The following is a 24,613-nucleotide window of genomic DNA, read 5'->3' on the forward strand; positions in this document are numbered from 1 at the left end:
ATGGTAACATAACAACTACAGTAATTGATCTGTTGTAGTGATTCTACAGTTGCTATGGTAACACAACAACTGTAGTAATTGATCTGTTGTGGTGATTCTACAGTTGCTACGGTAACACAACAACTATAGTAATTTATCTGTTGTAGTGATTCTACAGTTGCTATGGTAACAAAACAACTATAGTAATTGATCTGTTGTGGTGATTCTACAGTTGCTATGGTAACACAGCAACTATAACAATTGATCGGTTGTGATGATTATGTAGTTGCTACGGGAACACAACAACTATAGTAATTAATCTGTTGTAGTGATTCTACAGTTGCTATGGTAACACAGCAACTATAGTAATTGATATGTTGTGGTGATTCTACAGATGCTATGGTAATACAACAACTATAGTAATTGAACTGTTGTGGTGATTCTGCAGTTGCTATGGCAATGCAACAACTTTAGTAATTGATCTATTGTGGTGATTCTACAGTTGCTACGGTAACACAGCAACTATAGTAATTGATCTTTTGTGGTGATTCTACAGTTGCTATGGTAACACAACAACTATAGTAATTGATCTGTTGTGGTGATTATGTAGCTGCTAAGGTAACACAACTACTATAGTAACTGATCTGTTGTGGTCATTCTACAGTTGTCATGTTAACAACAACTAAGGTAACTGAGCTGTTGTGGTCATTCTACAGTTGCTATGGTAACACGCAATATAATATCTCTACTAAAAGACAGAGGATATTACTGTACAAACTGAATTGTAAATAAATCAAATGAACATTTTCAAATCAATAATTATGCTGAAATTAGTTGTAAAACTGAATAAATATAAATTTACACACATTTACACATGTAAATAAACTGAATCAATGATGGCTAAAAATCTGCGGAAATCTGCGTGCGCAGATTCCATGTGAGCCTACTCATAACTAATCAAAGTGGCTGTAATTAAAGTGAATGAATGGACTTAAAATAAAATAAATGAATTTAAAATCATTTAATTTAAATCCTTCATTCATTCGCTTTCCTTCAGCTGAGTCCCTTTATTAATCAGGGGTCACCACAGCAGAATGAACTGCTAACTTATGCAGAATATGTTTTAGATAGCAGATGCCCTTCCAGCTGCAACCCAGTACTGGGAAACACCCATACACACTCATACACTATGGACAGTTTAGCTTACCCAATTCCCCTATAGCACATGTGTTTGGACTGTGGGGGAAACCGTGGGGGAAACCGGAGCCCCCGAAGGAAACCCACACTAACACAGGGAGAACATGCAAACTCCACACAGAAACTCGGGGACTTGAACCAGCGACCTTCTTGCTGTGAGGAGACAGTGCTAATCACTGTCGCCCCTGAAAATAAGTCAATTAAAATGAAATAATTAAAATAAAATGAATTTAAATAATCAAATACCCTGTTAAACTAAGTTAGACATCAGTCATGGCATCAATATGCTCCTGCTCTCTGCTGCTCTAAAGTGCTTCTTGTATCCTCATTTGTAATTTGCTCTGGATGAAATCGTCTGCTGAATAAATAAATGGACGTGTGGAAATAAAAAGTGAATTTCTCCTCTGCCATTGGAGCTTCAGTCTCTCTTTGTTCAGAGTCTCCAAGCAACCCAAACAAACATCAGACAGAAAACACTGGCCGGAGGTGAGCAGCACATTTATTATAATCTTACTAATCAGCCGCTGTCTTTGCTTGAATATCAATGAATGCATGAATGAGCTTCTTTATATATATGAATGGCTGAAAGGAGGATGATAGAGTGTCTGTAGAGATGCACAACATCTGTTTTTGTGTCACAGGACCTGAGAGAAGCCCTTGGGAAAACTTTGTGCGCAGTGTTGGGTGAGTTTCTCCAAAACAATAATTAAGTGCTGATCGCTTCATTAAAGTTGTTTATTTTGCAATTACGTTGAGTAATGGTAGTTGAATTACTCCGTAGGGAGTTTATTGGATTTAGTTTTAAGCTTTAATAAAAACAAATCTGACAATATTATTAATAACTTTATATATAATATCTCTAAAATCAAACATGAGATCCTTTAGATGATCAACTCTGCAAACAAAGAGATAAAAGTTAAATGTATTCGAATCTGTTAATGTGTGTGTGTGTGTGTGTGTGTATATGTGTTGGAGTGTACGTCTGTTTGTGTGTGTGTGTGTATGCGTGTGTGTGTGTGTGTGTGTGTGTATGTGTTGGAGTGTACGTGTGTGATTTTGTGTGTGTGTATGTATATGTGTTGGAGTGTACGTCATGTGTGTGTGTGGGTGTGTATGTGTTGGAGTGTACTTGTGTGATTTTGTTTGTGTGTGTATGTATATGTGTTGGAGTGCGCGTGTGTGTGTGTGTTGGAGTGTATGTGTGTGATTGTGTGTGTGTGTATATATGTGTTGGAGTGTACGTCTGTTTGTGTGTGTGTGTGTATGCGTGTGTGTGTGTGTGTATGTTCGTGTGTGTCTGTGTGTTTGATTAAGTGGTGTGTGTAGGAGTGTACATGTGTGTTTGGTTGGAGTGTGCGTGTGCGTGTGTGTGTGTGTTTGTGTGTGTGTGTATGTGTTGGAGTGTACTTGTGTGATTTTGTGTGTGTGTATGTATGTTTGTTGGAGTATGCGTGTGTGTGTGTGTTTGAGTGTACTTGTGTGATTGTGTGTGTGTATATGTGTTGGAGTGTACGTCTGTTTGTGTGTGTGTGTGTGTGTGTGTATGTGCGTGTGTGTGTCTGTGTGTTTGATTAAGTGGTGTGTGTAGGAGTGTACATTTGTGTTTGTTTGGAGTGTGCGTGTGTGCGTGTGTGTGTGTGTGCGTGTGTGCGTGCGTGCGTGCGTGCGTGTCTGTGTGTTTGATTAAGGAGTGTGTGCTGGAGTGTGCATGTGTGTGTGTGTTTGTTTAAGGGGTGTGTTGGAGTGTGCATGTGTGTTTGTTTGAGGTGTGTGTGTGTGTGTGTGTGTGTGTGTTTGTTTGTTTTGTCTGTGTGTCTTGGGGTGTGTGTTGGACTGTGCATCTGTGTCTGTTTGGGGTGTGTGCTGGAGTGTGTAGTGTGCGTGTGTTTAAGGGTGTGTGTTTGTTGGATTGTGCATGTGTGTTTGTTTGGTCTGTCTGTCTGTCTGTCTGTCTGTCTGTCTGTCTGTCTGTCTGTCTGTGTGTGTGTGTGTGTGTGTGTGTGTGTGTGTGTGTGTGTGGTGTGTGTGTGTGTGTGTGTGTGTGTGTGTGTGTATGTGTGTGCGTGTGTGTGTGTGTGTGTGTGTGTGTGTCAGTTTTTGTGGTGTAAAAATGGTTTTATCACTGGTGGTTCAGAATTGACCAAAAGACAGATAATCAGCCGCTAGTTTACCGTGAGAACTGCTGCTTAAAGTCTGCATGATCCGGAATCTGTGACTGTTTTTTTCTGTATTGTGCCGCAGTTCCTAGAGAAACGGAATATTAAATGAGAAAGCAGTGGGCGTGGCTTGTTTTTTCCTACTGCGAGCTGATTGGATGTAGTAAAGTAGGCGTTTCATTCTGAAAGATGGAGAGTTATTACAACCTAACAGACTCCTCCTGCTCACCATTTCTGTTTGATGTCTAAACTGACAGTTGGAGGGGCGTGGTTAAGTATGTTAGCCACACCCAATACCTCAGACAGCCCTGATCTGGGAATTTAACTGAGAACAAACAGGAAGTGCAGTTGCAGATTTCAATTCAACATTTCAAGAGCAAACTACTGTTTTCTTCTTAATGACATGCACAGATCAATTGTTCAGCACAAAACTAGCAGTGTGAGCTGACAAAATCAACATGCTTAGTTTTGATTAGTTTTGATTGTGTACTTTAAGCTGAAGTGTTGGCGGATATGTTAACATGCGCTTGTGTCTGCAGGCATTATGGATGAATCGGAGCAGCAGGTGAATGTGGGTGTCTCCAGGGCTGATCTGGGCTCAGTGCAGTGTGAGTCTGCAGGATCCAGAGCCTCCACTAGGGGCAGCCTGCGCTTCGGGACGCTCAGCCATCACTCCTTCTTCTCCAGACACAACCCACACCCACACAGAGTCCGACACATGCAGGGTAAACACACACACACCCACACAGAGTCCGACACATGCAGGGTAAACACACACACCCACACAGAGTCCGACACATGCAGGGTAAACACACACACACCCACACAGAGTCCGACACATGCAGGGTAAACACACACACCCACACAGAGTCCGACACATGCAGGGTAAACACACACACACCCACACAGAGTCCGACACATGCAGGGTAAACACACACACCCACACAGAGTCCGACACATGCAGGGTAAACACACACACCCACACCCACACAGAGTCCGACACATGCAGGGTAAACACACACACCCACACAGAGTCCGACACATGAAGGGTAAACACACACACACCCACACAGAGTCCGACACATGCAGGGTAAACACACACACCCACACAGAGTCCGACACATGAAGGGTAAACACACACACCCACACAGAGTCCGACACATGCAGGGTAAACACACACACCCACACAGAGTCCGACACATGCAGGGTAAACACACACACCCACACAGAGTCCGACACATGCAGGGTAAACACACACACCCACACAGAGTCCGACACATGCAGGGTAAACACACACACCCACACAGAGTCCGACACATGCAGGGTAAACACACAGAGTCCGACACATGCAGGGTAAACACACACACCCACACAGAGTCCGACACATGCAGGGTAAACACACACACCCACACAGAGTCCGACACATGCAGGGTAAACACACACACCCACACAGAGTCCGACACATGCAGGTTAAACACATACACCCACACAGAGTCCGACACATGCAGGGTAAACACACACACCCACACAGAGTCCGACACATGCAGGGTAAACACACACACCCACACAGAGTCCGACACATGCAGGGTAAACACACAGAGTCCGACACATGCAGGGTAAACACACACACCCACACAGAGTCCGACACATGCAGGGTAAACACACACACACCCACACAGATTCCGACACATGCATGGTAAACACACACACACACACACACACACACACACAGAGTCCGACACAAGCATGGTAAACACACTCACAGAGTCCAACACATGCAGGTTAAACACACACACACACACAGAGTCCAACACATGCAGGTTAAACACACACACACACACACACACACACACACACACACACAGAGAGTCCGACACAAGCATGGTAAACACACACAGAGTCCAACACATGCAGGGTAAACACACACACACACACGGTTGACGGTGACAGAGTTGACAATAACAAAGTTGATGGTAACATAGTTGACGATAACATAGTTGAGAGTCACAAAGTTAACGGTCACAGAGTTAACAATAACACAGTTGACGGCAACAAAGTTGACAGTGACAGAGTTGACGGTGACAAAGTTGACGATAACATAGTTGACGATAACATAGTTGACGGTAACAAAGTTGAGGGTCACAAAGTTAACGGTCACAGAGTTAACGATAACAGAGTTAACGATAACAGAGTTGACGATAACAGAGTTGACGATAACAGAGTTGACGATAACAGAGTTGACGGTGACAGAGTTGACGGTGACAGAGTTGGCGGTGACAGAGTTGACGGTGACAGAGTTGACGGTGACAGAGTTGACGGTGACAGAGTTGGCGGTGACAGAGTTGGCGGTGACAGAGTTGACGATGACAGAGTTGACGATAACAAAGTTGATGATAATAACAGAGTTGCCGATGACAGAGTTGACGATGACAGAGTTGACGATAATAACAGAGTTGACAATAATAACAGAGTTGACGATGACAGAGTTGACGATGACAGAGTTGACGATGACAGAGTTGACGATGACAGAGTTGACGATGACAGAGTTGACGATGACAGAGTTGACAATAATAACAGAGTTGACGATGACAGAGTTGACGATGACAGAGTTGACGATAATAACAGAGTTGACGGTGACAAAGTTGACGATAACAAAGTTGATGATAATAACAGAGTTGACGGTGACAGAGTTGACGGTGACAGAGTTGACGGTGGCAGAGTTGACGGTGACAGAGTTGACGGTGACAGAGTTGACGGTGACAGAGTTGACGGTGACAGAGTTGACGGTGACAGAGTTGACGATGACAGAGTTGATAATAACAAAGTTGATGATAATAACAGAGTTGACGGTGACAGAGTTGACGATGACAGAATTGACGGTGACAAAGTTGACGATAACATAGTTGATGATAATAACAGAGTTGACGGTGACAGAGTTGACGATAACAACAGAGTTGACGGTGACAGCGTTGACGGTGACAGAGTTGACGATGACAGAGTTGACGATGACAGAGTTGACGATGACAGAGTTGACGATAACAAAGTTGACGATAACAAAGTTGATGATAATAACAGAGTTGACGATGACAGAGTTGACGGTGACAGAGGTTGACGATGACAGAGTTGACGATAACAAAGTTGATGATAATAACAGAGTTGACGGTGACAGAGTTGACGATGACAGAGTTGACGATAACAAAGTTGATGATAATAACAGAGTTGACGATGACAGAGTTGACGGTGACAGAGTTGACGGTGACAGAGTTGACGGTGACAGAGTTGACGATGACAGAGTTGACGGTGACAGAGTTGACGATAACAAAGTTGACGATAACAAAGTTGATGATAATAACAGAGTTGACGATGACAGAGTTGACGGTGACAGAGTTGACGGTGACAGAGTTGACGGTGACAGAGTTGACGATGACAGAGTTGACGGTGACAGAGTTGACGATAACAAAGTTGACGATAACAAAGTTGATGATAATAACAGAGTTGACGAAGACAGAGTTGAGTGTGACCAAGTTGACATTTTTCACTATTTTGTTCTTTAGCTCCAGATGCTAACCTTAAAATGAACTCCACATGGCATGTCTAAAACACAATTTTATGCATTTTCATGATTTTATTGTGTTTTAAAAAGTGATGAGAAATGAGAAATAAGGAAATACATTTGCAATTTAATTTTGCAATAAATTTATTAAAAAGCGTTAAAAATAGTATGTAAATTACATGTTAAATTTTTTGTCATTTATTTTAATACATTTTTGTGTTTTGCATCAAACTTTGCACATATGTGAAAGAAAATGCTCAATTTGAATACAGACAAAAAGAAAATTAATATTACATGTTGTATTGCTGTTTTGCATATTACTTTTCAAAATAAAGTTTGCCATTCAAGTGATTCCATTTATAAATGTTAAGTTAAATTTAATTGTCTTACTCTTGACATACTCTTGTCATGGATATGCTCTGCAACATCAGAAAAATGTATTACAAATTATTATTTTTATGCAATATGTGATTATTGTCCAGTCTGTCAGATTTCCATCAATTAATAAATATGTAAATATTAAAGGTGCAGTGTGTAAGTTTGACACCCGGTCGTTGAACTTGGTCTGGTGCAAACAGACAGATTTCTCATCACTGCGTATCTCGTCACGAAGCGTGTTGTTAGGACACGTGGTTTCAATGTAACCTGCTCACCTAATGTTTACGCTTGTAATATTAATATTATTTGCTAATTAATAACTTCATGTGGAACTCTGAGTCTACGTGTCATTTTGGAGTCTGCTACTGTCCACCGCAGGTCGCATTTCGGTCATGCTTTGAGAGCCTTCCTGACTGAATGAATGAAAAAGCATTGTTTTTCAGATGAACAAGAACGTTCACTGAGCATGTTTCTTCAATATCTGCAAACACGTGATGGTATTTTTATGCTTTAGAGGGGGTCAAAATCTTACATACAGCACATTTAAGACATAAATATTTGTAAATATCCTCTAAATTATTTATTAAACTTAAAAATGATCTTGTCATGAATGTGCATTGGCAGAAAGTCTAAGATTATTGTGTAGTACAAAAAAAAAACATTTCTTTCCTAATCCTTTAGATGGGGGTTTTTCATCACCTAGTTCATTGGCATAATAAAGGCCAGACTTTATCAAACGGCCAGCAGGACTCTCTACGTGAGGAAAGTGTGTGTAATAATCTGTGCTGTGAAGGACTTTAATGATGAGCTTCTGCATAAGCACACAGTTTTCCTGAACTGCTGCCGGCTGATTTGCATACATCTAATGGCCAGTTTTTCCACACCAAATGGTGGAAAATATGTGAGGTTCTGTTTTTAAAACCCGCAAGCTGCTAATTTACACACAGAAAGCATGCTGTGCAATTAATGTAAGATCACAGTCAAGAGAAGCACAAACAGGCGTTCGGGAAATCTTGTTTGTGATGCTTAAAGTTTTGTTGCTTTGGAGTTTTTTAGTGAGAGAATATTTAATAAATAACACTGACTAGAATGACATTTAGCTTTTTATTTGGTTTTATTTTGAGGACTATATATATATATATATATATATATATATATATATATATATATATATATATATATATATATGTATGTATGTATGTATGTATGTATGTATGTATGTATGTATGTATGTATGTATGTATATATATATATAAATGTATAAATATGTATGTATATATATATATATATATATATATATATATATATATATATATATGTATACATATGTATACATTTACATATACATTTACATATTCATTTACATATACATTTATATATATATATATATATATATATATATATATATATATATATATATATATATATATATATATATATATATATATATATATATATATATTATGTCTTGAAGATTAATCACATCCAAAATAAAAGTTTTGAGTGTGAATAAGAGTGCATGGGTGTTTCCCAGTGATGGAACTGAAAAGGCATCCGCTGTGTAAAACATGTGCTGGATAGGTTGGCGGTTCATTCCGCTGTGGCGACACCTGGTTAATAAAGGGACTAAGCCTAAAAGAAAATGAATGAATGATACACAGTGGCTCAGTGGTTAGCACTGTGGTCTCACAGCAAGAAGATCGCTGGTTCTAGTCCCGGCTGGGTCAGTTGGCTCCTCTGTGTGGAGTTTGCATGTTCTCCCAATGTAGGCTTGGGTTTCCACCAGGTGCTCTGATTTCTCCCACAGTCCAAAACAGTCCACACATATATGGGAATTGATTAACTTAATTGGCCGTTGTGTATGTGTGAATGAGTGTGTATGAGTGTTTCCCAGGACTGGGTTGCAGCTGGAAAGGCATCCGCTGTGTAAAACATGAGTTGGCGGTTCATTCCGCTGTGGCGACCCTCGATGAATAAAGAGACTAAGCCGAATGAAATTGAATGAATGAATACACAGACATATGTCAAAACAAACTTTTATTTTGTTTAATTGCGATTAATCTGCCCAGTAATATTATACCATTTTTAATTCTGTACATGTCTGATAACATTTCTTCTCAATTTAAATTACAATACTGTCATTTAAAGCAGAAAATCATAGAAAAATCCTAAAAAGGTTATTCCACCAGAATTGATTTGCTATTTCTTGATATTGTGAAAATGGCACCTTTTTGTTATTTTATGCACAAAACGTATGATTTATATTTTAATATAATATATTAATATATTATATTTTATATATTTAGAATATTTGTAATCAGTAGTTTACAGAATAAAACAAAAATCACGTTATGTATATAACTATAATTCAGAAAGGAGATGCTAGTTTTAAGCCACAGCAGAATGAACCGCCAACTATTCCCGAATATGATTTACGCAGCGGATGCTCTTTCAGCTCCGACCCAGTACTGGGAAACATCCACACTCATTCATGCACACTCATTCTCACACACACACACACACACACACACACACACACACACACACACACACACACTAACACACACACACACATACACACACACATACACACTCATACACTACAGACAATTTAGTTCATCAGTTCCCCTATAGCGCATGTATTTGAACTGTGGGGGAAACCGGAGCACCCGGAGGAAACCCACACCAACACGGGCAGAACATGTAAACTCCACTCAGAAACACCAACTGACCCAACCGAGGCTCAAACCAGCGACCTTCTTGCTGTGAAGACACAGTGCTAACCACTGAGCCACCGTGTCATCAATAAAATAATTTATTATTATTATTATTGTTTAAAAATCCAGAGAAACTGAGGAATTTTGAGTGGTCTGTTAATTCAGTCTTATTTATATTTATTTTATATTTACATTTATTGCACATTTATATTGAATTTTCTGTCACATCTACACCTTAAATAATAATATGACAGCTTATTTTAATGAGTTTAATGAGATTTCAACTATTTTTTAGCATAATTTTACTAGTCACCCCACTTTGTCAATAAAACTGACAAGAAATTATAATTTCATTCAATAAAACAAAAATAACAAGGCAGCAATTCTTTTTACAGTGTATAATTCATGCCTAGTTATCCGTTTGGAGCACTCAGAGCAAATGCTTTAGCAATTTAAACATTTAATTTAGCTGAGACATTTCAGCTGTCATTATGAATTGATATCACATCCATAAGACGAAACCTCTTCATTCAAAATATGAAGTAATTATTTGACACACACAAAAAATGCTACAAGCTGCTAATTTAGACAGAAATCCTGCTGTGCAATTAATGTAAGATCACAGTCAAGTGAAGCACAAACAGGCCTCGCTTCATTAATGCAAAGCTCTGATCCAGAGTCATGAAGGAGTTTATTTTATGATCATCAAAACAACATGCATTACATCACAGATGCTTTCTTTGATGACTTTCAGCCTTCAAGAACCTGTGATCGTGTTCATTCCTGTGTGAAACCTGACTGTGATCCTGTGAATAATCCTGTGCACAGCAGGCATTCGCTGCACTTTTTATAATGTGTGTGATCTGCATGTGAAAGCATTACTGATGATGAACTGCATTTTTGGATATTTCTGCACAGAATTTTATATATGGATTTACGTGGAATGATATTTTTTGAGTATAGTAACTAAATATTTAACACATTAAATAAAATAATTACAATTAAGGTTTAAATGCACATTCAATTAGAAACATTAAGTAAACAAAATAAGTCTGTCATATGATAATATACTGCATCTACTAAAAGACAGAAAATATTACTTTAAAAACTGTATTGTACATAAGTCATATCATAAAACATATTACTGAATTTAATATAAAAAGTGAGTAAATATGTATTTACACATATTTAGGTGAGTAAATAAATATATTCAATAATGGGTTACAATCTGCGGATATTTACTGTGATATTTAATTGCTGAAAATTTCGTAAGGGTGTAGCGTTTACAAATTACATGACAAAATCTTTAGTCAGTCACAGAAGATTGTCGGTTCATTTACAGTTAAATGTCAGTTAGATTTATGTTACACATTTGTGCTAATGTAATCTGATTGCTTTTGGATTACATTTAGATTACTTTTGATACACATTTATGATAATGTAATCTGATTACTTTTGGATTACATTGTTACACATTTATGGTAATGTAATTTGGATACTTTTGCTTTATTTTGATACACACTTATGATAATTCTATCTGACTGCTTTTGGATTACATTTAGATTACGTTTTTTGCACATTTATGTTATGTAATCTGTCTACTTTTTTATTACCGTTAGATTACTTTTGTTACACGTTTAGGTAATGTAATATTGATACTTTTGGATTACATTTAGATTACAGTTGTTACACTTTTATGATAGTATTCTGACTAGTTTTGGATTACATTGTTAGACATTTATGATAATGTAATCTGATTACTTTTGGATTACATTTAGATTTTTTGTTGGATTACATTTAGTTTTGTTATGCATTTGTGGTAATGTAATCTGAATACATTTTAGAATAATTTAGATTACATTATTTACACATCTATGTTATGTAATCTTACTACTTTGTATTACCCTTAGATTACTTTTGTTACACATTTATGGTAATGTAATCGGACTGCTTTTGGATTACATTTAGATTACTTTTGATACATGGTAATGGAATCGGGCTAACTTTGAATTACATTGGTACACATTTATGATAATGTAATCTGACTACTTTTGGATTACATTTAGATTACATTATTTACACATTTAGGTAATGTAATCTGACTATGGATTATCCTTAGATTACATTTGTTAAACATTTACATAGTGAAATTTGACTTCTTTTGGATCACATTTAAATAGCTTTTGTTTCACATTTATGGTGACATAATCTGACTACTTTTGGATTACCCATGAATTACTTTTGTTACACATTTATGGTAATGTAATCTGACTGTTTTTGAATTAATTTTGGATTATTTTTGTTAATCATTTATGATTAAGTAATCTGACTATAGTAATCTGACTAAACCTTTGGATTATATTTAGATTAGTTTTGATATACATTTATGGTAATGAAATCTGAGTACTTTTGGATTACCTTTAGATTACTTTTGTTACTCATTTATGGTAATTTTATTTGACTGCTTTTGGATTACATTTAGATTGCTTTTGTTGCACATTTATGATAATGTAATCTGACTAGTTTTGGATTACATTGTTACACATTTATGGTAATGTAATGTGACTACTTTTGGATTACAATTAAATTGCATTCTTTCACATTTAAGATAATAAAACTGGACCACTTTTGGATTACATTTAGATTAGTTATCCATGTTTGGTAATGAAATCTGAATACTTTTGGATTACATTTAGATTACTTTTGTTACACATTTATGATAATGTAATCTGGCTAGTTTTGGATTACATTGTTGCACATGTTTGGTAATGAAATCTGAATACTTTTGGATTACATTTAGATTACTTTTGTTTCACATTTATGATAATGTAATCTGGCTAGTTTTGGATTACAATTAAATTGCATTTTTTGACATTTAAGGTAATAAAATTGGACCACTTTTGGATTACATTTAGATTAGTTATACATGTTTGGTAATAAACTCTGAATACTTTTGGATTACATTTAGATTACTTTTGTTACACATTTATGATAATGTTCTGACTAGTTTTGGATTACATTGTTGCACATGTTTGGTAATGAAATGTGAATACTTTTAGATTACATTTAGATTACCATAAATGTATTAAAAAGTAATCTAAATGTAATATAAAAGTATTCAGATTTCATTACCAAACATGTGCAACAATGTAATCCAAAACTAGTCAGAACATTATCATAAATGTGTAACAAAAGTAATCTAATGTAATCCTAAAGTAGTCTGATTACATTACCATAAATGTATTAAAAAGTAATGTAATCAGACTACTTTAGGATTACATTAGATTACTTTTTTTTTAAACACATTTATGTAATCGGCTTGTGTTGGTACACTGCAGTAGTGAAATATTTCTGCTGGTGTTTTGTGTCCTGAAGGGCTGAATGGTAAACTGGTGTGTATGGTAAATGATGACTGGTTCGGCTTCACTCCGCTGTGTCCACATCCACTCATTAAGAGTCAGGTGTCAGTCAGCGGGAGCCGTTCTGCATTTTTCACACCTGAGATCAGCTCTGACCGATCCGGACCACGAGCAGGTACAAGAAATCATCATTTACACGAACACTGAGTGAGAATTTCACAATCACACTTTACAGTAATGTTACATTCTCTAATTATAAGCTATTGATGATACAGCTCTCTGGTATGCTTGATTCTGATTGGTCAATACTATATTGTAGTAAATTATACAGTATTGGGTCATTTGTTTATATTAATACAGTTCTTGTGTTACCATAGCAACGGTAGAATCACAGCAACAGATTAATTCAAGTACTTTACTATAGTATGGTTAAAACATACTACAGTGTTTATTATAGTATTTTTTCATGTGAGTAGCAGTTTCTGAGTCGTCTTCCAGCATATTGTGTAGCTCTTCTGAAAAATGGTCTTCAAATGTTGATGTATTTTCTAATGTACGTTTGCGTCTTTTGATCTTTTTCTCCACAGCGCTGATTTCTGAAAGCTGGCGTGAGGAACTGAAGGATTTGGCTACTAAAATCAAACTTTCAGCTGCGGCTGAGACTCAACATGACAAGAGGGAGGTACAGTATCTGGCTCTATCTGAAATTGCCCCATATGAATAGTGCACTATGACAATAATAGTAATTTAAAAATTTTTTATATAAATAATTAAATAGATAATAATAAAATATCAAACAAAAGAAAAAAGAAAAATCTAAATCTAAAATAAAAAACAGCATAAAAAATAACTAAAACTAAAATTAAAGTAAAATAAAAATAACACAAAAAAGAAATTATAGTATTTTTTTTATAAATGACCAAATAATATAAAATAATATATAAAATAAAAAACAATCAAAAAATAATAAATAAAAATAAAACAAAAATAATAATGAAATAAAATAAAATACAAATAGCACACACAAAAAATGTAATTTAAAAAATAAATAATAAATGAAAAAAAAAAAAAAGTCAAATAAAATAAAAAACAATAAAAAAATAATATAAAATGTAATAAAAAAAATAAAGAACTACTTAAAAAATCACAGGGGTGATGCAGTGGCACAATGGGTAGCGATGTCGCCTCACAGCAAGAGGGTTGCTGGTTCGAGTCTCAGCTGGGTCAGTTGGCATTTCTGTGTGGAGTTTGCATGTTCTCCCTGTGTTGGTGTGGGTTTCCTCAGTGTGCTCCGGTCTCTCCGGTTCTCTGTAAAATTGCTTGGATTTAGTTGGGTTTATAAACTATAATTGTCTAAATGACTAGAAGGTTATAAAAAATAAATAATAAAAATAAATAAAAATAAGGTTATTAAAATAAATAAATGAATTGAATTTATATAATAATATTTAAACATGTAATAAACTATAATCATTTTTATTATATCATGTCTTAAATGTAATATTTCTTTATATTTACTATAATTTATTTTATTACTATGCTGTACTATACAAATATGCTTTTATGTTTATTTAATTTAATATTTAGTTAATTTATGTAATTAATGTAATATTATTTTTTCTTACATTTTTTAATTCAATTAAATTAATTTTTAATGTTATTTTATTTTTCATTTTTAAATTGAGTTAAATAGATTTTTTTTATGTAATTTTATTTTATTATTAAAATTATTTATTTACATTTTTTAAATTCAATTAAATTTTTTATGTCATTTTATTTTATTTTTTAAATTTAATTTAATAAAATTTTTTATGTATTTTTATTTTTTATTTAAATTTAATAAAAATTGTTATGTAATTTTATTGTATATTTGTTTTAATTGTTTTAATTTAATGTAATTAAATAATTTTTTTATGTAACTATATTTTATTTTTTATTTTTAAATTTAATTTAATAAAAAAATGTAAAATAATAAAATTTTTATTTTTAATGTTTTAATTTAATTTAAATTAATTAAATTTTTATGTAATAAAATTTGTTTTAAATGTAATGTAATTTTTATTTTCCTTTTTTATTACATTTTTCTTTTCTTTTCTTTTCTTTCCTTTTTTTTTATTTTTTTTTATTTTTTGCTTATTTCCATTTGTTTTTATTTTATTAAGCAAGTGTGTGTTGTCTGAATAAAGCCACAGAAGCGTGCGGATGATGAAGCTCCGCGCAGGAAGACTCAGTATTCATCTCAGTCCGGCCGGATCATCCCATCTTCATCATGGGGAGGAAAGAAGCGCAGCAGGACATCCCACCGGCGGACGGCAACACACACACACGTGCTGGAGGGGCTGGAGCTCAAGGTAACACACCTCAAAACATGAAAAACTCAAGCATGATGTGGAAAAAACTGCTGGTTTCACCTGATAGAGTGGTTTTTATGTTTAATGTTTCATAACAACATTAATTAAATTCTTCTGAAGTGATTAAGAGCAAATAAAGTGCAGTAAAGGGAATAACTTTCATATTTTTCCCCAATTTCTGTTTACCGGAGAGAATTTTCCTACATATTTCAGCACATAATAGTTTTAATAACTCATCTCTAATAACTGATTTATTTTCTCTTTGTCATGATGACAGTAAATAATATTAGATTAGATATTCTTCACTAGTATTGAGCTTAAAGAGACATTTAAAGGCTTCACTAGGGTAATTAGGGTAAAGTTAGGGTAATTAGGCAAGTCATTGTATAACAGATGTTTGTTCTGGAGACAATCCAAAACTAATATTGCTTAAAGGGGCTAATAATATTGACCTTAACATGGCTTTAAAACAATTAAAAACTGCTTTTATTCTAGCCGAAATAAAACCAATAAGACTTACTCCCATCTTTTGACTATCTAAAGTTGTTATGCTGTATACCAGTGCAATCCACAGTATTTAGTTGATGTATTATTTCCGTTTTGTTGAATAAATTATAAGAATCAGTGATATTTGTCTTGTTAAGTATTAAAATAATGTGTCTGATGTGTTTGTGCAGGTGCTGGAGCTCTTGTGTCAGATCCTGCAAACTGATTCGCTCTCCATGGTCCAGCAGTGGCTTTTATTGGCCAGTGACAAAGGTAGGCAGATTCTGATTGGTTGATTAACACTGCACAAAGTAAATAGCATATGCATAGGAAGTATTCAGCTTTAGACCAGCAATATTTAAAGTATCTCTCAAACACTAACAGAATATAGTAAATTAATTCATTATAGTAATATAACCTCAAATAAATAATATATCCTCAATGACCTAATCATTATAATAACCCTTTAAATAAATAATTTAAGGCCTTAATAAGCTCTTGGAGCAGAAAGTCTTAAATCTTCCTTGGTATGTTTTTATTCTAAAATATACACTCACCGGCCACTTTATTAGGTACACCATACTAGTACCGGGTTGGACCCCCTTTTGCCTTCAGAACTGCCTTAATCCTTCATGGCGTAGATTCAACAAGCTACTGGAAATATTCCTCAGAGATTTTGCTCCATATTGACATGATAGCATCACACAGTTGCTGCAGATTTGTCGGCTGCACATCCATGATGCCAATCTCCCGTTCCACTACATCCCAAAGGTGCTCTATTGGATTGAGCTCTGGTGACTGTGGAGGCCATTTGAGTACAGTGAACTCATTGTCATGTTCAAGAATCCAGTCTGAGATGATTGGTGCTTTATGACATGGTGCGTTATCCTGCTGGAAGTAGCCATCAGAAGATGGAGACACTGTGCTCATAAAGGGATGGACATGGTCAGCAACAGTACTCAGGTAGGCTGTGGCGCGATGCTCAGTTGGTACTAATGGACCCAAAGTGTGCCAAGAAAATCTCCCCCCACACCATTACACCACCACCACCAGCCTGAACCGCTGATACAAGGCAGGATGGATCCATGCTTTCATGTTGTTGAGGCCAAATTCTGAGCCGAAATGGAGACTCATCAGACCAGGCAACATTTCTCCAATCTTCTATTGTCCAGTTTTGGTGAGCCTGTGTGAATTGTAGCCTCAGTTTCCTGTTCTTAGCTGACAGGAGCGGCACCTGGTGTGGTCTTCTGCTGCTGTAGCCCATCCGCCTCAAGGTTGGACGTGTTGTGTGTTCAGAGATGCTCTTCTGCAGACCTCGGTTGTAACGAGTGCTTATTTGAGTTACTGTTGCCTTTCTATCAGCTGGAACCAGTCTGGCCATTCTCCTCTGACCTCTGGCATCAACAAGGCATTTGCGCCCACAGAACTGCCGCTCACTGGATATTTCCTTTTTGTCGGACCATTCTCTGTAAACCCTAGAGATGGTTGTGCGTGAAAATCCCAGTAGATCAGCAGTTTCTGAAATACTCAGAGCAGCCCGTCTGGCACCAACAACCATGCCACATTCAAAGTCACTTAAATCCCCTTTCTTCCCCATTCTGATGTTCGCTTTGAGCTGCAGCAGATCGTCTTGACCATGTCTACATGCCTAAACACATTGAGTTGCTGCCATGTGATTGGCTGATTAAAAATTTTCGTTACTGAGCAGTTGGACAGGTGTACCTAATAAAGTGGCCGGTGAGTGTATATCTAACCTTTCTTAAATATTGTGTGTGTTTTTCTGTGAATATGTGTATTTGTGTGTGTGTTCTGTGTTAATGAGGACTCATTAAGTGTGTTTGTGCTCAGAGAAGGAGCTGGTTCAGGGTTTACTGAAGCAGGCGGTGAGCGACTGCTCTTCTCTGAGCCTCCAAACATCTGCAGATCCACTGAACACTGAACATCTGCTGCTGGAGCCGGCCGGCAGAGCCCACAGGAGCAGGTCAGCACACCTACATCAGCACCTGTGTGTCCATTTGAAGATGAGAATCAGATTTATGCACAAACTGTAAAATCACGTAAAACATTAGTGAATAAAGCAGCGTTTCTAGTCAATGAGAAACTAAAGATAATAAACTTCTCAGCTCCTCCTGCTCCTGCACAGACATCACTGAGAGAGGTGGAGTTTGCTGCACTGTTGGGATTCTCCACTGTGGTGTTTGCTCTCCTCTAATAATTGAGCTGCGCCTCAGAAGACGAAATGCAATGAACGCGGTGGCTTTTGGAGGTGTGAGACTGAAGCGCAGACAGATGCTCAAGACAGTTCTGGAGGGAATAATAATATAAGTATAATACTGAAGCACTGTGATGATGGACTGACAGAGGGCAGGGAATGGCGCAAAATATAACCAAAAATGCTCAAATAGCAACAAATTAAGATGAGAGTTAAAAACACATTTGGTATACAGTTAAAGGGGATGCGAATACACGTAATTAGGGAAGTCTAATCAGCAAAACAAGTGAGAATACCGAGGGTATACGCAATTATTGATCCTCAGAATTCGTAATACACAAACAGCTCATAGAAAAAAGTAGGCATACTGACTATACGTGCGTATAGCCCTGACTACACCACTGGTGCTGTGCATGTTTTCATGCCCATTTTCAAAATGTATGCACATCATGGCCTTTACATTAATCATCTTTAACCTCTTAAGGCCCAAGGTGTACTTTTACATGCATTTTCAGAATCAGAATCAGAATCAGAAAGAGCTTTATTGCCAGGTATGTTCACACATATGAGGAATTTGTTTTGGTGACAGAGCTTCTACAGTGCAACAGGATTACAGAGACAGGACAAAAAACAGATAATAAATATATTTTAAAAAAATAGAAGTAAGTAGTGAGTGCAAATATACAGATTGACAAGTGTATGTACGTGTTTATTACTATATACAACGTTATATGTGCAGCTGTTATGTGCAAATTGGCATGTAAAGTGTGTTGTTAAATAAGTGTATATGTGTATAAAAGTGTATGGCAAGTAGTGATGTTGGCTCCACAATTATTATCATCAAGTGTTCATGAGATGGATTGCCTGAGGGAAGAAACTGTTTCTGTGTCGGGCTGTTCTGGTGCGCGGTGCTCTGTAGCGTCAACCAGAAGGTAACAGTTCAAAGAGGCAGTGTGCTGGGTGTGAGGGGTCCAGAGTGATTTTGGCAGCCCTTCTGCTCGCTCTGGATAAGTACAGTTCTTGGGGAGTAGGAAGCATTGTACCAATGATTCGCTCAGCAGTCTGAACTATTCGATGTAGTCTTTGGAGGTCGTATTTAGTAGCTGAGCTAAACCAGACAGTTATTGATGTGCAGATGACTGATTCAATGATGGAGGTGTAGAACTGTTTCAGCAGCTCCTTTGGGAGGTTAAACTTCCTCAGCTGACGAAGAAAGTACAGCCTCTGTTGAGCTTTTTTGACAATGGAGTCAATGTGAGTGTCCCACTTCAGGTCCTGAGAGATGGTGGTGCCCAGGAACCTGAATGACTCCACTGCTGCCACAATGCTGTCCATGATGCTCAGTGGGGGGAGAGCAGGGGGGTTTCTCCTGAAGTCCACTATCATCTCCACTGTTTTGAGCGTGTTGAGCTCCAGGTTGTTGTTACTGCACCAGACAGCCAACTCCTTAACCTCCTGTCTGTAAGCAGACTCGTCACCGTCCTGAATGAGACCGATAAGTGTGGTGTCGTCTGCAAACTTCAAGAGCTTCACAGAGGAGTCTTTTGAAGTGCAGTCATTCGTGTACAGGGAGAAGAGCAGTGGGGAGAGGACACACCCCTGGGGGGCGCCAGTGCTGATTGTACGGATACTAGATGAGAATTTTCCCAGCTTCACCAGCTGCTGCCTGTCCGTTAGGAAGCTGTTGATCCACTGACAGACAGAGGTGGGCACAGAGAGCTGAGTTAATTTGGGCAGGAGAAGTTTTGGGATGATAGTGTTAAACGCCGAGCTGAAGTCAACAAACAACATCCTCACATAGGTCCCTGGTCTGTCTAGGTGTTGCAGAGCATAATGCAGTCCCATATTTACTGCATCATCCACAGACCTGTTTGCTCTGTAGGCAAACTGAAGAGAGTCCAGTGAGGGTTCAGTGATGTCCTTCAGGTGGGCCAGCATCAGTTTTTCAAAAGACTTCATGACCACAGATGTTAGCGCCACCGGTCTGTAGTCATTTAGTCCTGTAAGTTTGGGTTTCTTTGGGATGGGGATGATGGTGGAGCGTTTGAGGCAGGAGGGCACTTCACACAGCTCCAGTGATCTGTTGAAGATCAGGGTGAAGATGGGGGCCAGTTGGTCAGCACAGGATTTTAAACAGGCTGGTGTTATAAAATCTGGGCCTGGTGCTTTTTTCCTCTTTTGTTTCTGGAAGACCTGGCGCACCTCATCTTCGTTAAACTGTAGGGCAGGTATGAGGGAGGCGGGGGGTGGTGGAGGTGTTAATGGTGGCGTGAAGAGCAGTTCAGAGTGGGTGTGGGGGGTTTTCTCAAACCGGCAGTAAAACTCATTCAGGTCGTTTGCAAGTCGTTCATTGTCTACAGTGCTGGGGGATGGTGTCTTGTAGTTTGTGATGTTTTTCAGACTTTTCCACACAGATGCTGAGTCGCTGGAAGAGAACTGACTCCTTAGTTTCTCAGAATAGTTCCTTTTTGCGACTCTGATCTCCTTTTCCAGTGTGTGTTTGGCCTGCTTATACAAGGCCCTATCCCCATTTCTGTAAGCAACCTCCTTGGCCTGACGTAGCTGTCTGAGTTTTACAGTGAACCATGGTTTGTCATTGTTGTATGTGAGTTGAGTCCTGGTAGGAATGCACACGTCTTCACAGAAACTGATATAAGATGTTACAGTCTCCGTGAGCTCATCCAGATCGTTTGCAGCAGCTTCAAAAACACTCCAGTCAGTGAGGTCGAAACAGGCTTGTAGATCCCGCTCTGTTTCGTTAGTCCATCTTTTCACAGATCTTAATACAGGTTTGGCTGTTTTCAGTTTCTGCCTGTAGGTTGGAATGAGATGAATTAAACAATGGTCAGAGTGTCCCAAAGCTGCTCGTTGGACGGAGCGGTATGCATCCTTTATTGTGGTATAGCAGTGATCCAGAATATTGCTTTCTCTTGTGGGACATGTAACATGCTGTCTATATTTTGGCAGTTCACGGGACAGTTTTGCTTTGTTAAAATCCCCGAGAATGATTAAAGCAGAGTCCGGGTGTTGTTGCTCTAACACCGTGATCTGATCAGCTAGTTTCTGTATCGCCAGACTCGCGTGTGCGAGCGGAGGAATGTAAATTTTTTATTTCTCTTTGCTATTTAGGCTTATTAGAACCTAATTAGAATAAAAACCTAGGTATCGTCTTTTGATATTATGTACATTTAGAGAAAAATGATGTCTATATATGTGGACTCGTGGTCTGAATTTACACAAATCTCTTTTTCCAGAATTTTTTAATGCAGATTTAACATGGAAATCTTTTTTTGAACTTGCTTTGACTCTCAGAGGGTAAAAATAACATTTTTTCCCCATTTTGGACAGTTAAAAATAGTGTTTGGGACACTTCATATGCTGCAAAACAGTTGCAGGATGACACTGTGTGTCTGTAACTAAATATAAAACATTTAAAGTATTTTAAATAGACACTTAAGAGCTTAAATGTGCTGTCCACATATGTGGACACTCAAGCCCTAGGAGGTTAATGCAATATTCCAAAGTGCACACAAAACTAGGTGAATGGAAACACAGCTAATGCCTCACCACATATAGATGGAAAAAAAGTATATGAATCAATTTAGAGAAGCAGAGTAATGCTATTTTTATGTAAATATTTATTATTTTATGGGCTGCATGGTGGCGCAGTGGGCAGCACGATCACCTCAAGAAGGTCTCTGGTTCGAGTTTCGACTGGGTCAGCTTGCATTTCTGTGTGGAGTTTGCATGTTCTCCACATGTAGGTGTGGAGTTTCCTCCAGGTGCTCCGGTTTCCCCCACAGTCCAAACACATGCGCTATAGGGGAATTGATCAACTAAATTGGCTGAAGTGTAAGAGTGTGTGTGTGTGAGAATGAGTGTTTATGGGTGTTTCCCAGTCATGGGTTGCGGCTGGAAGGGCATCCACTGTGTAAAACATATGCTGGAATGGTTGGTGATTCATTCTGCTGAGGATGACCCCTGATGAATAAAGTGACTAAGCTGAAAGAAAATGAATGAATGAATGAATGAACATGCTTACTGAATTAAACACTGAATTAAGACATCACATTTCCTATTGAGTAAATAATTACTTTTCATGCACTAATTAGACTTTAACTATGCAATTAATAATTGCTCATTTTTTGAAGTAATGCTGCATTATTGTAATCGTCAGCTGTATTTGATTCTATGATCTCCTTTTGGATGCTGTTTAATGAGCTTATTATGTGTTTTTCCTCAGTTTGCGCCACTCAGAGACCTTACCAGAGGAACCAGGTGAGTTTGTGCACTGGAGTGAACTGGAGTGTCATCAATGCTCAATTGTCATTTTTCAGTTCAAGACTTCACATGTGCCACTTTTGCCAGAGAATAGCTGTTATTAAAGGGTCATGAAATCCTCGTCTTTCAGTTCAACTTCAGAGTAATAAAGAAAGGAAAACATTATAAATCATATGTGGGGGCGTGGCTTGGTAAAGCAGGGGAGTGTGAAACTGCCCACATCGACTCTAGCTGAAAGATCAGAGGTAGATCCTGAAGGAAATGCTAGATTTAATATTTAACATCCTGTGATATTAAAATAAAGGTTTTTAGATGTTAGTATATTAGGTTAAGGATATCTATGATCCATTGTGCTCCAAAACAATGACAAAATTCACATTTAAATCTGATGTAAACATCCAAAGCTTGCAGTTTCGTCATTTTAAATCGATTTTTTGCCCTCCCTTTATACTTCAGTTTGTCATCAAACCTTCTGACCCATTAAATGCTCTTTTGTGTCCGACATGCCCCGCCCCCTTCTTCTCATTGGCTTTTCATTTGATGCACTTGAGCTCAACCACTCTCACTAGCAGAGGTGTGATAAAAATGCTACTGACTGTTTTTTTAAAGGGGAGGAGCTACTCTATGCCCCGCCCTCTCTTCATGTTTCAGTTGAGATTACGCCAGTTTTCCAGTTAAATGTATGACTGATAGTGTGCGAATTGGGATTCAGCATTTGTGTCTACTTTATAACACATTGTGTCTCCTAGCAACACAACACCAGGTAACACCATAGCAACTATAGAATCACCACAATAGATCAATTAGTGGTTGTGTTACCATAGTGACTATAGAATCAGCACAACAGATCAATTATTGTAGTTGTTGTGTTACTATAGCAACTGTAGAATCATCACAACAGATCAATTACTGTAGTTGATGTGTTACCATAGCAACTGTAAAATCACCACAACAGATCAATTACTATCGTTATTGTTACCATAGCAATTATAGAATCACCACAACAGATCAATTACTATAGTTATTGTTACCATAACAATTATAGAATCACCACAACAGATTAATTACTTTAGTTGTTGTGTTACCATAGCAACTGTAGAATCACCACAACAGATAAATTACTTTAGTTGTTGTGTTACCATAACAACTGTAGAATCACCACAACAGATCAATTACTATAGTTGTTGTGGTACCATAGCAACTGTACAATCACCACAATAAATCAATTACTTTAGTTGTTGTGTTACCATAGCAACTATAGAACCACCACAATAGATCAATTAGTTTTTGTGCTGCCATAGCGACTGTAGAATCACCACAACAGATCAATTACTATGGTTATTGTTACCTTAGCAACTATAGAATCACCACAACAGATTAATTACTTTAGTTGTTGTGTTACCATAGCAACTGTAAAATCACCACAACAGATAAATTACTTTAGTTGTTGTGTTACCATAGCAACTGTAGAATCACCACAACAGATCAATTACTATAGTTATTGTTGTCTTAGCAACTATAGAATCACCACAACAGATTAATTACTTTAGTTGTAGTGTTACCATAGCAACTGCAGAATCACCACAACAGATAAATTACTTTAGTTGTTGTGTTACCATAGCAACTGCAGAATCACCACAACAGATAAATTACTTTAGTTGTTGTGTTACCATAGCAACTGTAGAATCAGCACAACAGATCAATTACTATAGTTGTTGTGTTACCATAGCAACTATACACATTCACACACAGTTTTGAAAGTGTGTTTGCTGGTGTCTACTGCTTGTGCTGCGTCCCAATTAACAGACTCTATTAAATGATGATCTGTTTGTGTTTCAGAGCGGATCGGAGAGGCTGAAGTCCTCACACTCTACCCAGAAAACACATAATGAAGACCACATCATCATCATCATCCTCAACAACACAGCATCTGTAATGCAAAGT

The 24,613-nt window shown here is 37.4% G+C and overlaps 1 protein-coding gene across 1 annotated transcript; it reads left to right on the top strand.

The window, feature by feature from the left end:
- The first annotated feature begins 1,772 nt into the window (after positions 1–1,772).
- tbata (thymus, brain and testes associated) lies at positions 1,773–24,613 on the top strand. The gene is made up of 9 exons (XM_056469688.1): positions 1,773–1,860; positions 3,872–4,057; positions 13,356–13,514; positions 13,927–14,021; positions 15,526–15,690; positions 16,368–16,449; positions 18,025–18,157; positions 22,632–22,666; positions 24,509–24,613. Exons 2-9 carry the CDS (start codon positions 3,877–3,879, stop codon positions 24,556–24,558), a joined length of 900 nt encoding a protein of 299 aa, XP_056325663.1. The 5' UTR covers positions 1,773–1,860; positions 3,872–3,876; the 3' UTR covers positions 24,559–24,613.

The sequence above is a fragment of the Danio aesculapii genome, chromosome 12, assembly GCF_903798145.1.
Source record: "Danio aesculapii chromosome 12, fDanAes4.1, whole genome shotgun sequence".
NCBI classification, from domain to species: Eukaryota; Metazoa; Chordata; class Actinopteri; order Cypriniformes; family Danionidae; genus Danio; species Danio aesculapii.